The following is a 12,387-nucleotide window of genomic DNA, read 5'->3' on the forward strand; positions in this document are numbered from 1 at the left end:
TTTTTCTGTGTATTCTCCAACTAAGAAACAGTAGTGGGGAAAAAATACCAAAACAAGACTCCAAACTTGTTCTGATCTTCAAATTTGGTAGCATGGTTTTAATCAGAACTTTTTTAATCTGATCCTTTGTTCTGTCTGCTTCACTGCAGGTATGTTTTGGTTTGGTTTTTTAATCTCATAGTGCTGTGTACTTGTATCTAAGCTGCTGTTAAGAGCAATAATACTGCAGTGCTTAATTACCATTTCTCATATTGATGGCATTGTTCCATTGCATTTTTAGGGGTAGTCTGGGTATGTCACCATAGCACTTCATTGTGGAGAGAGGGAGAGACTTGGTGTGTTTGTAAATAAAAACCAGATACACCTGCATACATAATGTATGGGGATTTTTGCACACATCTACAGTAAATGCACATTGTATAATAAACACACATCCAGTGCATGTGTATGTAACTGCATTGTGTGTATTTTATTTGTGTGCACACACTTTGTAGGTATATTCAGGCACACACCCCCTTCTTGTTCTCTTTTCTGTGTAGTTTTTCAGTCTCTCTGCTTCTATTATTTTTGTCTCCTGACACACTCTTCAGTTCCAGGAGATGTGCTGTCACTTTTGCCTGGAAAATCAACACCAGCGCTTGCCAACTCCCTTCCATGTGGTTTCTCCTGCTTTTCTTGCTTCTGTTTTTTTTAGTCCACATCTCCCTTAATATTGTGAATTAAAGCTGAGCAGCTGGGACAAGACTTGGGGTCTTCTGTTGAGGTCTGCTCTTTCTGGCTTCTCAATTTCTCCATTGCATAGTTTGTTGTCTTTTTTTGTCCTTTTCCCCCTTTGTTTTATTCTCCCCCTCTTTGATCAACTCTCTAATTTCAGCAGCTGTTCAAGAACCATTTAACTTCAGATTTATATTTTTGAAATAGCCAGAACCAATTAGACATAACCCTGTGTCATTTTGCATTGATTCATTTCCTGATTTGCTCTCTGGAGCCTTGTGCAGAATTGTCTTGTCACAGACTCTGTTTCTCTTGACAGTTCTTAGTTTTTCTTCCATTTCTTTCACTCTTTGCTGTGTTAGTCATTGTGCTTTTACTCTCCTCCTTTCTTTAGTGATAAGTGTGTAACTTTCCAACATGAATGACACTGATTTCCTGAGGAATTCTCCATGCTTTCACTGTGCATTCCATTTGTTAGCTTCTTGAGCTCATGTGAGGATTGTGGAGGCTTCTCCAGCATAGAATTGACAGGGGAATCACTGTAAACAGTGACTTTACAATTTTACTTTTAAGACTGTGTTCAAATCAGTTGCAATGTAAGAGTGTCCTCCTCAAACCATTTTCTGTTAATCTCTTTCCTAGTATGGGTGACAGATTTTTTTTTATTCTTCCTGTTGAATTTCTAAGAGATTCCTCTGAATTTGTACAAATGTTGATTCTGGTGAGATTTATTTTAACTCACAGTCCCCTTCACCTCACGTGTTTTGTTGGCATAGGTAATGATAGCTGTTGTAACTGAGTTGTAGATGTGAGACCTCTTGGATTGTCATGAGTGGTGACTGTGTATTGTCATCTGGGCTGTACAGGGGTTTATTTTAGAACTGTAGATGAAATGATAGCAAAGGACTAGAAATACAGGAAAATTTCTTGGTGGAAAACCATTCCTTGTTGCACAGACTCTGAGTGGAGGAAAATTCAGTAAAGTTGAAAGGAGAAATGCCAGTCAACTAGAGTTTCCAACTGGAGTGGAGCCAGGAGTCAGAAAAACATGTATTTTAATACAGATTTCAGAGTTAGTTCTGCTGGGAGTGTTGCTATTTTAAATTTCTTTTTTCACTGAACTATAGATTTGCAGTACATTCTGAGACTTGAGGTTACTGGCTCACTCACTGATTGTTCTGTACACTAGGAACATGCATGAGTTTACAGAACTTACTGACTTTTTAAATTGATTTTTTTCTTTTCCTATTGATTTCCTAGGATCCTTTCCCAAGAACAATACATGCTATGTTTCTGACATATTTCTGCTTCTTAACAAGAAAAGATTTTTACTAAATACATCCCTGTGGAGCAAAAGCTATTTGTCCCCATCTTCTCCACTAAAATGGACAAAAAAGGCAACCATATAAGACATAATTCACAATTTTGGATTCTTGGGATGACGGTCTTTGTACAAAGAAGGAAATTCACTTTCAGGCAGCTTTCCCTGCTCTTTGTCTTGGTATTACTTTGCTAGTCCCTATCAGCTAAATGATCAAAACTGAAACTGAATTAGCTTTGTGAATATCCTGTGGAAACTGAATGACATAACTAGCTGTGTTTCTAACTTTCAGGTGTGCAGTATAGTAATACTTACTAAATTATAAATAGTTCAACTGTCAGCTTACAGTAGGGCAAAGATAAAGATTGATGATGACCTCTCACAATTCATTTTTATTTTTATTCTTGCCTGGTTTTGACACTTATTTGGAAAACTGGTTGGGGTTCTTTTAATATGAGTATCCATTTTGTCCATTACCTTGACTTCATCGATGGGCATGAAACTATCAGGAGTAGAACATATAAATGCTTCTGATCTGGTGGCCAGACAAGCCTTTTAAAACTGTTTTGGCTCATTTTTGTAAACTGAGAGGAAGAGCACATTGATTACATCCTTGCTTTGACACATTGCTAAAAGATATCCAAGATGTGAAGTGTGGATTTATAGAACAAAAGCATGTTGGTCTCTCTTGGATACAGAGAAGTCTTCACATTAAGAAGCAAATTAGCTTTTTCAAATTATACTGGAGAATTTCACCTGGTAATCACTGTATCAGTGATTTGAGTGGAGAAATCTTAAATCAACCCCTGCTTAATTGAGCAGAAGGGCAATTTAAATTAAATTGCTCACTTCTACAGGATTTTGAATAAAGCTGAGTGAGGATAGCAAACACCTGTAAAATCATCATCTTCATTTTGAATGCAGTGCCTAGGTTTCCAAGTAAGTGCAACTTGAAAAATTGCAGGGGCAAGAAGGTTAATTGAGGCTTTAAAACTTTTATTATTATTTTTATTTCAAGTGTTTTGACACTTTCTCTAAGTTGCTCCTTGTCCCTTGCAATAAGGAAACACATCTGGATTTCAATTTTGATTTTGAAATCGAGCATAGGGAGAAAAACAGGACCATGAAGTTTGGAGCAGTGGGAAGGCACTGTGTTAATGATTTTCTCCATTCAATAAAAAATTATTCAAGGTCCTAACATAGATAAAGGAAGAAAAAAACCTGCAGTTTGTTTCTGGAAGTAACTGTATGCCTCAGGGATTTGTGTTAAAAGGAGAAGACAGGTCATGGAAAACGTGGGAAGATTTACTGTTTTGCATCTGCAGTATAAGATTTCAGCTTTCAGTAAGGCAGTAGAAGACTACATCTAACTGGAAAGCTACCAGAAGAATATTAATTCAGAAGCAATGTCCAATTATCCTGTGATGCATTTCAAGAGTAATTAGGACTGTAGAACAAACTGCTCCTGCCTGTTTGACCCTTTACACTTCCAGTGGAAAAAAACCTTTTTAAAAACCATTGATAATTTTTTTTTTAAACCAGCATTGATAATGCATGTAACATTTTTTTGGTGATGTACAGCCATGTTCCCTTACTGGCTGCTGTTAAGCTCTTCAGCCCTCCCCAAGTGACTCTTGAGCAGAAGGCCTTTCCAGACTACTTGCATTTCATAAGTTTTACCAACTTACTGGATTCAGCTTAGCTCATAAGGCTTGTTTTGTTTTGTTTTTTCTTGAATAAAAATAATTTTGTAGTCTGCCATCAGTGCTGTTGCAGAGAACTGTCTTGGCCAACTTCTGGGCATTCATTCCTGTTTCTTTCCTTGTGTCCCATGCTAGCAGTTCTGCAGCTTGCAATGGACTAAAGCAAGGAGCTGATCATAAAAAATCTGGGGGAGGAATAGGATACTGTGGGAGCACATAGCTGTGGGCATGTGGAGTGGTGGCACTTACCACTTTGGCACAGCACAGATTTTTGTTGGGTTGAAGTGGCACATACCTATAGTTCATGGCTGTGAACTGTGATACTGCTGTGAGCAGCTGTCAACTGCATAAATACATCAATACATAAAGTGCATCTCTGGCATCTGAGATGAAATTGGCACTCTGGAATCACTAAGGGGACATTCATAGGATGGCACAATAAGGAGCACTTTCAGGGAAGGTGCTGCAATCTCAGGAATATTTCAGAATTTCTTCTACCTGGTCTGATCAGAGGTGTAAGCATGACACCCTGGAAAAATCACTTCTGTCACAGCACACAGGTTCTGGTGATATGGTCTGCAGACCCCATTTTAGGGTGGGGTTAAAAAGTCGCAGTTTGGTGCCTGCAGTTGCTATCCTCTCCATCTTAGAGCTGAAAATAACACATTTCTTTGTGCTGTCTTGCCCAGGGGAATCCTGGGGCAGTTTGTTTTGTTTATATGTGAAATATCGCATGGATATTATTTTTCAGAACGTTATTCCCTCCTATTTAGTAGGTCATCTTCCTTAAGGTCACTTCAGTAGGCTTCTTGTAGTAGCCAAAATGACAGTCCTGCTGCTCCTTAGGCTCAGGTGTGCTAAGAAAATCTGATGTGGGGGACATTGCATGGATGTAATTGTGCTGTGAATTTAGCAAGCACAAACCTTGAGTGCCTTGCACACAAATGTTCTAAACTTTGGAAGCTGCTCTGTGTGGTTGTGCCTGTAGGATCATAGAGAGGATGCTGAAGGCATTAGCCAGAGAAGTGACCTTTGCAAGCAGAACTCACCTGCTCTGAGGGTTCCTGCCCCGGGAGGGTCTGGTGAGAACACAAACTGCAGACAGGGCTTTCCCAAAGGAACTGTGGTTTGTGGAGTGTCCTTGAGCAGGGTTTAACAAAGTGCACACAATGGCATGGGAATACAACTTTCTCCAGCCTCTCTGAAGAAATGCATCTGGCAAGACTAATACTTCTGCTTTAGATTTTTCATTTTAAAAGGAAGAGCATAAATGGGAGTAAGGGGAAGGAGGAGACTTGGGAGTTATTGATGGCTGCTGATTTCCTACATCCCAGATGTCCTCTTTCTCTAATGTGTTCATTGTGGGAGAACAAGGAAGTCTTCCTAGTAGTTTTTCCAGAGAGTGACTATTTCTGATTAAATTCTTTTGTGTTTGGAAATGTTTGCAAACATTTTGGCTTTGGGACTGCATTAATATTATTGTATAGATAATGTGGGTTAATTGAACCACAATGAAGCTAATAGCAGTGAGAAGCCAGCATTTCTGGAACATGCACAGTAGCCTGCTTAACATCTGCACTTCTTTGCAGAATGATTTCTCCAATAGAAAAGGTGAAATTAGAAGTTTGGAAAGAGGACTTGAAGTCTGTAACTTCAAGTTACAGATTCTTCTTTGGTTTTAGAAGAAATGAGCTTTAAAAAAAGACTGCCTTGAGATAATTGACATTTTAAGTGGGAACCTTTCAAGTGACAGGTTGGTAATCTTTTGCAGTCAGAATTTGAACTCACTAGATGTGTCAATAACCTTGTATTGATTACTGTTTAATAGCAGCACCTGCAGAGCAGTATCTTCAGGAGAAGTTGCCAGATGAAGTGGTTCTAAAGATCTTCTCCTACCTGCTGGAGCAGGATCTCTGTAGAGCAGCTTGTGTGTGTAAACGCTTCAGTGAGCTGGCTAATGATCCAATTTTGTGGTAAGTGAAAAGCTATTCCTCATTATCTTGAGAAATACTAGATGTGCTGCTCAAGATGCCAGTACAATAGAAAAATTGAAATGCTGGTTACAATTAGTTGAAGGAAAACCAGTTGTATTTTATTATGTCTGATTTAGTTAAGCATTATTTTTGTATTATATGTTTTAAACAGTAAAACTTGATTTTCTAGTAGTGTAGATACTAGTTAAACAATGCCTGTTTAAAAAAAATCAGTTCCTTCTGCCATTCCTTCTTCTCCCTTTAACCTTTTTTAGGCTACTGTGGGGATTGTGTTACTTCACACAGAAGGAACAAAACATTTCTTCAGCTTAGATGCGAGCTTTGTCTAGTGTTACTTAAATGGGGTTTTTGTTTGGTTGGAGTTTTGTTTGTTCTGTTTAATGGTTGGATACTTGGGTTGTTTTCTCACGTGAGTCTGGTTTACGCCTGGATTATTGAGAGTTTTAATAAATGGGAACTAAATTTGTACTTCTCTGTAAGGGAAAAAACCCAACATATTTCTTAAGCTGCTTTGGTTTAAAAGTAAAGATTAAGACTAAAATAAGAATAATAAAATAACATCACAGATCTACCCCCTTTTCCTGTCCTAAAGACAGCTTTGGGGATGCCTTGTCAGATGAATTACAACTTCTGTGATTCAGTGTCATCCTGTAAGTCTGGGCTTAGTATCAGCAGGCTCAGACACTGCAATTATTTGCATTCTGGCACTAATGAAAAGAATCCAACTGCTGTGTGCTGTTTTCTTCTTTTTAAACCACTGTAATTTGTTCACTGATGAACTCTTTTTGGAATACAGTGCATCACTTGTTCTCACTGAATGCATTTCTCAGTCTTTTTTTGGCAAGGTGAGGAAGAGGTGGTGGCATGCTTGGTCTTAAGTTTTGTTATCCTTGTGCTACTAGCTTTTGTAAGTGTTAATGCTGTAGTTAATGTACAGTTTGATTCACAAATAGTGTATGTAACTGCTTAAGTTTCTTCATGAAAATTGCATGTTGAGAACTTTTTCTCTTGGCTTATAAAACACATACAAATTTTAGTCAGAAAAACAAAAGTAAGTACAGCAAAAAAATTGGTTTTAAGTGATACATGCTGATCTTGGTCGTATTCACAGTCACTGGCAAATTCTTCTCAAAAAACCCCCAGGTTTTAGCCTTTAGTTTTATATTAAAATGGAAGATTAAAATGAAAAATTAAAATTAATTTTCTCTTCTGCTCAGGAAAAGATTGTATATGGAAGTATTTGAGTACACTCGTCCAATGATGCATCCTGAACCTGGTAAATTTTATCAGATTAATCCAGAAGAATATGAACATCCAAATCCCTGGAAAGAAAGCTTCCAGCAGCTGGTAAGAGTTTTATTAATTTATATTCAAATTCATGGGTATTTCTACAAGTAAAAACACAAACTTCTGAAATGTGGCTGACAAACAGTAATTGCCTTGGGTTTAGACTTTAAAATCCTTGTGGTATTGTGCAGTAGGGGGAATTCAGAAGTTATTTCCCGTTTTGAGGCATACTTTAGGGAGACACCACATGGTAAAGTGGAGTCCTTGAGTATCCAGCTCTGCTGTGTTGGGTTTTGCATCACTGAAATTTTGTGTACAAGATTGTTGTGGTCTGAGACTCACAGTGTGAAAGATGCTGTTGTATATCTTACTAAACCAATGTGTATGGTGAACCAGACACATCTTGGTAATGCCACTTGGGCTAAATAGTGATTTACAGCTGGCCTGACTGGAGGTAAACAACTTTCCTTTAAGGAATGTGATTGCACCTCTAATCCAAAATTTCAAAGGTACTGAACAAATGGCTGGGCATGATGGTAGGAAAACATAAGTAAGGGAAATAAACATTAATGTGAGTGTACCACACAATGCCATGTGTTGTTGGTTAATGAATTTCTGAAGTGCATTGAGGACAAATGCTTGACTTGGCTTCTTTGTTTAATATTCAGTCACTACTGAAGGTATGGGATTCTCTTTTCCTCACCATATAAATGCAGTTTTTTTGGCAAGCTGCTAGAGAATCAAGAGATGGAAGTGAGGACAGCTCTTGTATAATGATTCAGGTGTATGAGGCTTTTCAGTCAGTTTTGAGGCTTATGGCTGTGTAAGTAGTTGGACTCTTGGCTTAGTTGATCATTCCCTTAGGCTCAGACATTTTTTGGTGTTGCCATTTCAAATTGTGTGCCTAGAGTGGGAGGTCAGTATATGATCCTTACTTCCTGGGGCAAACTGATGTCAGCAAAAGGCTTGTTAATTAGGGAATTAGTAGATCTCCTGTCAGTGCATTCAGGCCCACCTGTCTCCAAGCTTCTCACAAACTCTCTTCCTTCTTTTAGTACAAAGGAGCACATGTAAAGCCAGGCTTTGCTGAACACTTCTACAGTAATCCTGCAAGATACAAAGGAAGAGAAAATATGCTGGTATGTTCATAAAGTGTTTCTTAAAACTATTTATATATCCTCATAAATGGAAATGGACATTACTCTAAATTTGTTCCTTTTCTTCTAGTATTATGACACCATTGAGGATGCTCTTGGTGGAGTTCAAGAAGCTCATTTTGATGGACTTATCTTTGTTCACTCTGGTATATATACTGATGAATGGATATATATAGAATCTCCAATCACCATGATTGGTGCAGGTATGTAAACTGGGAGCAGCACTGTCTCCAACCCATATTAATTACCATGTTAATTAACATGATACTCAGGTATATTAAATATCCAGTATAAATGGCCACCTTCCTTCATCTGCCTAGCAAACATGTAGCTTTTGTACAGGCATCACTAACTCAAAAGTAGCTGAGGATTCAGACTGAAGTGCTGTTGTCTGCTTGCTAGCTCTCAGAATAACTTCATTTATCTTTTTATTTCATTATGAGAAAAAAAATGGAATTTGTCACAAAGATAATTCAGTAATAGGACTGCAGTTGAAAATTACATTCATACATACATATATATATATAAAACCCATCTCCAGAGTAGAATCCAGCAGTGACAACAAGCCCAAATTAGTATCTGTCCCATTTTCTTCAGTATCATAATTCCATCTTGAGGAAGGAAATGAGAGCATCCAGCAGAAAGATTCTGAGACTGGAGGTTCTTCCTCTGTTCTCTGCCAACTGTTCCTCTGAACAGGAACCTTTATGGAGAAGGAAATAAGACTTGGAGAATAGGAAGGGTTTAGGAAGTTAATATAATATACCAGGCTGCACACTGTGATACTTGTGGAACTGCTTGCTTTTCATGTCACTGCTAGGAGCATGCCAATTCCCAGTGGCATGTCACTGGTAGTAATTCAGGCTGTATTACTATCTGGTAGAGATTTTGGTTAAGGGGTCTCAGACCCCTTGTTCCTGTGGTGATCTAGAAGGGAATTACCTGCAGTTTTGTGTTTTTGAGATGCTGTCTCTCTGGGTTGGGTTTACTGGGTTGTGGGTTTTATTAAGAGTGGTGGGTTTGGGATTTTTGTTTGTTTGTAAGGGTGGGGGTTTTTGTTTGCTTTGGTGGGTGTATTTCCTATGGATATGTTCTTTGTTTTGCAAAGTCTCTCTTTTTGGGTATTTACCGGTTCTCCGTACCAACTGTTTTGTTCTTGAGTGAGACTGTTCTGGCACTTCTTGCCTGGGTTTTGCAGCCTTGGCAGGGAGAATGGTTTTGAGCAATGCAGGCAGATTGTTCCAGTGTTATTCTGAAAAATTGTCCCCACAGATCTGCAAGATGTGGCTGTGTTAGTATGTGAGTTTGTCAGTTTGGGACTGCATTTCTGGAGCTAACATTCTGAACATGCCCACTTAGAGTGCTTTGGTCTGTGTTGTGGAGAGCTTTTGGAGGACAGACTGGATTCCTTTTGGATGAGACTGATTTACAAGACATGTTCCTGGAATACTCCTAGTGCCCTTCTGTAGGCAGTGTGTGTTCAGTCAGAGGGACCTGGGGAGGACTAGAGCAGAGTCAGTCCCTTCTCCCCTCCCTGCCTGCAGCGTGTGCTGGGGTGCCTGATCCTCAGCTCTGGTTCCCTCTGTGGTACCACTCCTGTGTTAGGCTGCAGTGCTTGCTAATGGAGATGTGGCCACAGACAAATAACCCCTGGCTTCTGTTTCACAGAAGAGAGGATTACAGTAAAAATAGGGCAGGTCATATTCATGAAGTGTTTAAAATCCAGAGAAATTGGATCAGCACTGTCCTAAGATATAAAATTTCCCAGTCACTTCATGACACTTGAAATGATATCTTGAATATCTGGGTAAACTTCTGCATGTTCTCTGTCTCCTTTTAAGTTTTGAAAAGCCATCTGCTTTCCCTTCCTTTGGAATTAACCTAAGTTATTCAGAAAAACAGTTTTCTTAAGTACAGCCCTTTAAAAGCCAGGGATCTTTATTGTGTATTTTTGTAACAGAATAGCTGTCTTGGGGAACAAAACCTCCAAGAGGAATCCAGCAATGCTAGATGTATTTATATTTCAGTTTTTGGCATTGCTGACTTCACTTCCTCAGACTTTCTCTTCTGAATGGTGAGTGACATTGTAGAGAGAGTCAATTTTCATTTGACTGGAAAAGAAAACAAATTAAAGTGAACCGCTAAGCCTTGGAGAACTACCTCTTCTCTGTTCAGTCTGGCATGCTTTTCAGAATGGTGGAATTAAGGCAGCACCAAATCTCTCTGCATTTCTACTCAAATTTCTTTAATAGTTTATTCTTCTGGCTTCAGAAGAAGCACAACATTATTAGAAAGGCAGCTTAACATACCTTGAGCTTGGAAGAAGCTTCTGCTTGGTCACATAAGCAAAATGTGCTTACAGAATAATGCCCATTTTTTTTTGGTGGGTGGGGTTTTTTTCAATTTTTTTGGGCTACTTTTTGTTCTGTTTAATTTTGGGGTTATTTCTTCCCCTAAATCTGAGGGAAGGAGTTGGTTGAAAAGGAAGGCTTTGAAAGTATTCCTAGTACTGTGGCATGTCTGAATTGCCAAAAAAGAAACTAGAGGAGAGGTTCTTTAAGAAAATTGTTGCATCTGATTCAGCAGACAAAAATACCTTTGGATTTTTAAAAAGGATTCTGTTTTTCAGGGTTGGAGAGGGGGGTGTTTGCTGCAGGAATAGGACCCTTCCATGAAGTGTTCATCTCACTCAAGACACAAAATCTCACAATTGCTGAGTTTCAGCAGTTGTACAGACGTGTCCTGATCTGAGAATCTTCACTTAATGTGTATTTTCAGAGATACAGCTTTCATTTTTTCCCTTCATTTTCCATTTGACTTAAATAATATGCAAGTAAATGAAAATGGATTATCAAAAGATCCTTCAGTCAAGAAAAAAAATTACTAAAACCAATAGGAATGGTCATTGTCATTTTAAGGGTGGAAAAATCTAAAATTGTGAGACAACTATTATAATTGGGTATTGTTCTATTTTAGAGTGCAAGAGTATTTTCACATGCCTGAGTTCTTCTTCAGGTACCTGTTCTGCATTTTGAATTGAAAGCTTTCTTTGAACTGGTTTAGACCTTTGTGGTTTACATCTTGTAGACTGTAAGATCTAAAAGAGTATCTGGTTTTTGCTTGGTACAGTTGGACAGGGTCACAGTTAATGCCTGCAGAAGGTAGTGATTTTTTTGTCTTCTAATGCAAGGAAAAGGGAAATTGTTTTATTCCTTATGAGGAATTAAGTAATTCTGAGGCAATATCCAGTTAATGTATATTTCTTTAGACAGTCCCTTACTGTAGGCCTTCTGTTCCATTATTTCTAAATGGTCTATCCATGGTCCTTAAGCTGAGCATGAATTCTGATCCTGGGGAACATGACTCCCTTAGGTTCCAGCAAACTGAATTCTTGGGAGCTGTGTTTTGCTTGATTACAAAATTAATGATCCTTTTCTTCCGTTTCCAATTCTAACACTGATTTCTTTATTCTAAAGTGGTCTAAGCCAAAAGCTGAAATGGAGATATTTCTCTGAATGATGATTTCACAAAGATTAAGCAGAATGTTGCAGAGAATTTCATTGGTGCATTTGGAATGAAACTAATGCTTAAGGAAGTCTTCACTATTTTCCTAGGGAGACCTAAGTGCAGTGATCTTACTAACTGGCCTGTTCTGTGATGGGCATTCTGGGACCTTCCCAACTCAGAAGTTACTCCTTGTGTAGGAACTCATGAGATGAGAGGAAGGTGTCTGTAGAGAACATGATCCAAGTGCTTTGCAAACAATTCCACAAAATCTGTTAGATAGTGTTTCAGGGCATCTGATGTGAAGTGCAATTTTTCTGTGCCACCCTGAAAGTTCTGATACTGATTTATGGCTCTTATATCCTCCTTGGGGCTCTGTTTATTTCCTCGGTTGGTTCACATGCAGTCCTGTGGTGCTGTTCCTTTCCGTGTGCTGAAACACACAGATTTGTTTATGCCACTGCATTTGCACCATGGTGAATATATAGAAATGTCACCAAACCACAGAAATATGTTTTGTATGATGACACAACTCCTCATCAAAGCCTCTTTTAGTTGTTATCTGGTACTAAGTGAATAGTGGTGTAGAGGAGAGCCAGACTACCTTAAAATATGTGCAGTTCTGCAGTAATGAAAGCAGAGATTGAGCTTTCAGATAGTGAGAACAAGCTGGATAATAATGTAAATGTTGCTTCATTCTGACTGAC

The 12,387-nt window shown here is 38.6% G+C and overlaps 1 protein-coding gene across 2 annotated transcripts in view; it reads left to right on the top strand.

Annotated features, from left to right (window-relative positions):
* Positions 1-12,387, top strand: part of FBXO11 (F-box protein 11) — a 71,271-nt gene that overhangs the window by 35,436 nt on the left and 23,448 nt on the right. The window contains exons 4-7 of one of the 2 annotated variants that reach the window (XM_054290155.1): positions 5,567-5,711; positions 6,950-7,079; positions 8,075-8,158; positions 8,247-8,379. In XM_054290155.1, coding sequence (XP_054146130.1) covers positions 5,567-5,711; positions 6,950-7,079; positions 8,075-8,158; positions 8,247-8,379 — 492 coding nt within the window. The remainder of the gene's footprint in view (positions 1-5,566; positions 5,712-6,949; positions 7,080-8,074; positions 8,159-8,246; positions 8,380-12,387) is intronic. The other variant, XM_054290156.1, reaches the window with a different exon arrangement.

Source organism: Melozone crissalis, unplaced genomic scaffold (genome assembly GCF_028551555.1).
Source record: "Melozone crissalis strain CALT ecotype California unplaced genomic scaffold, PUWL_Pcris_2 ptg000081l_1, whole genome shotgun sequence".
Classification (NCBI taxonomy): domain Eukaryota; kingdom Metazoa; phylum Chordata; class Aves; order Passeriformes; family Passerellidae; genus Melozone; species Melozone crissalis.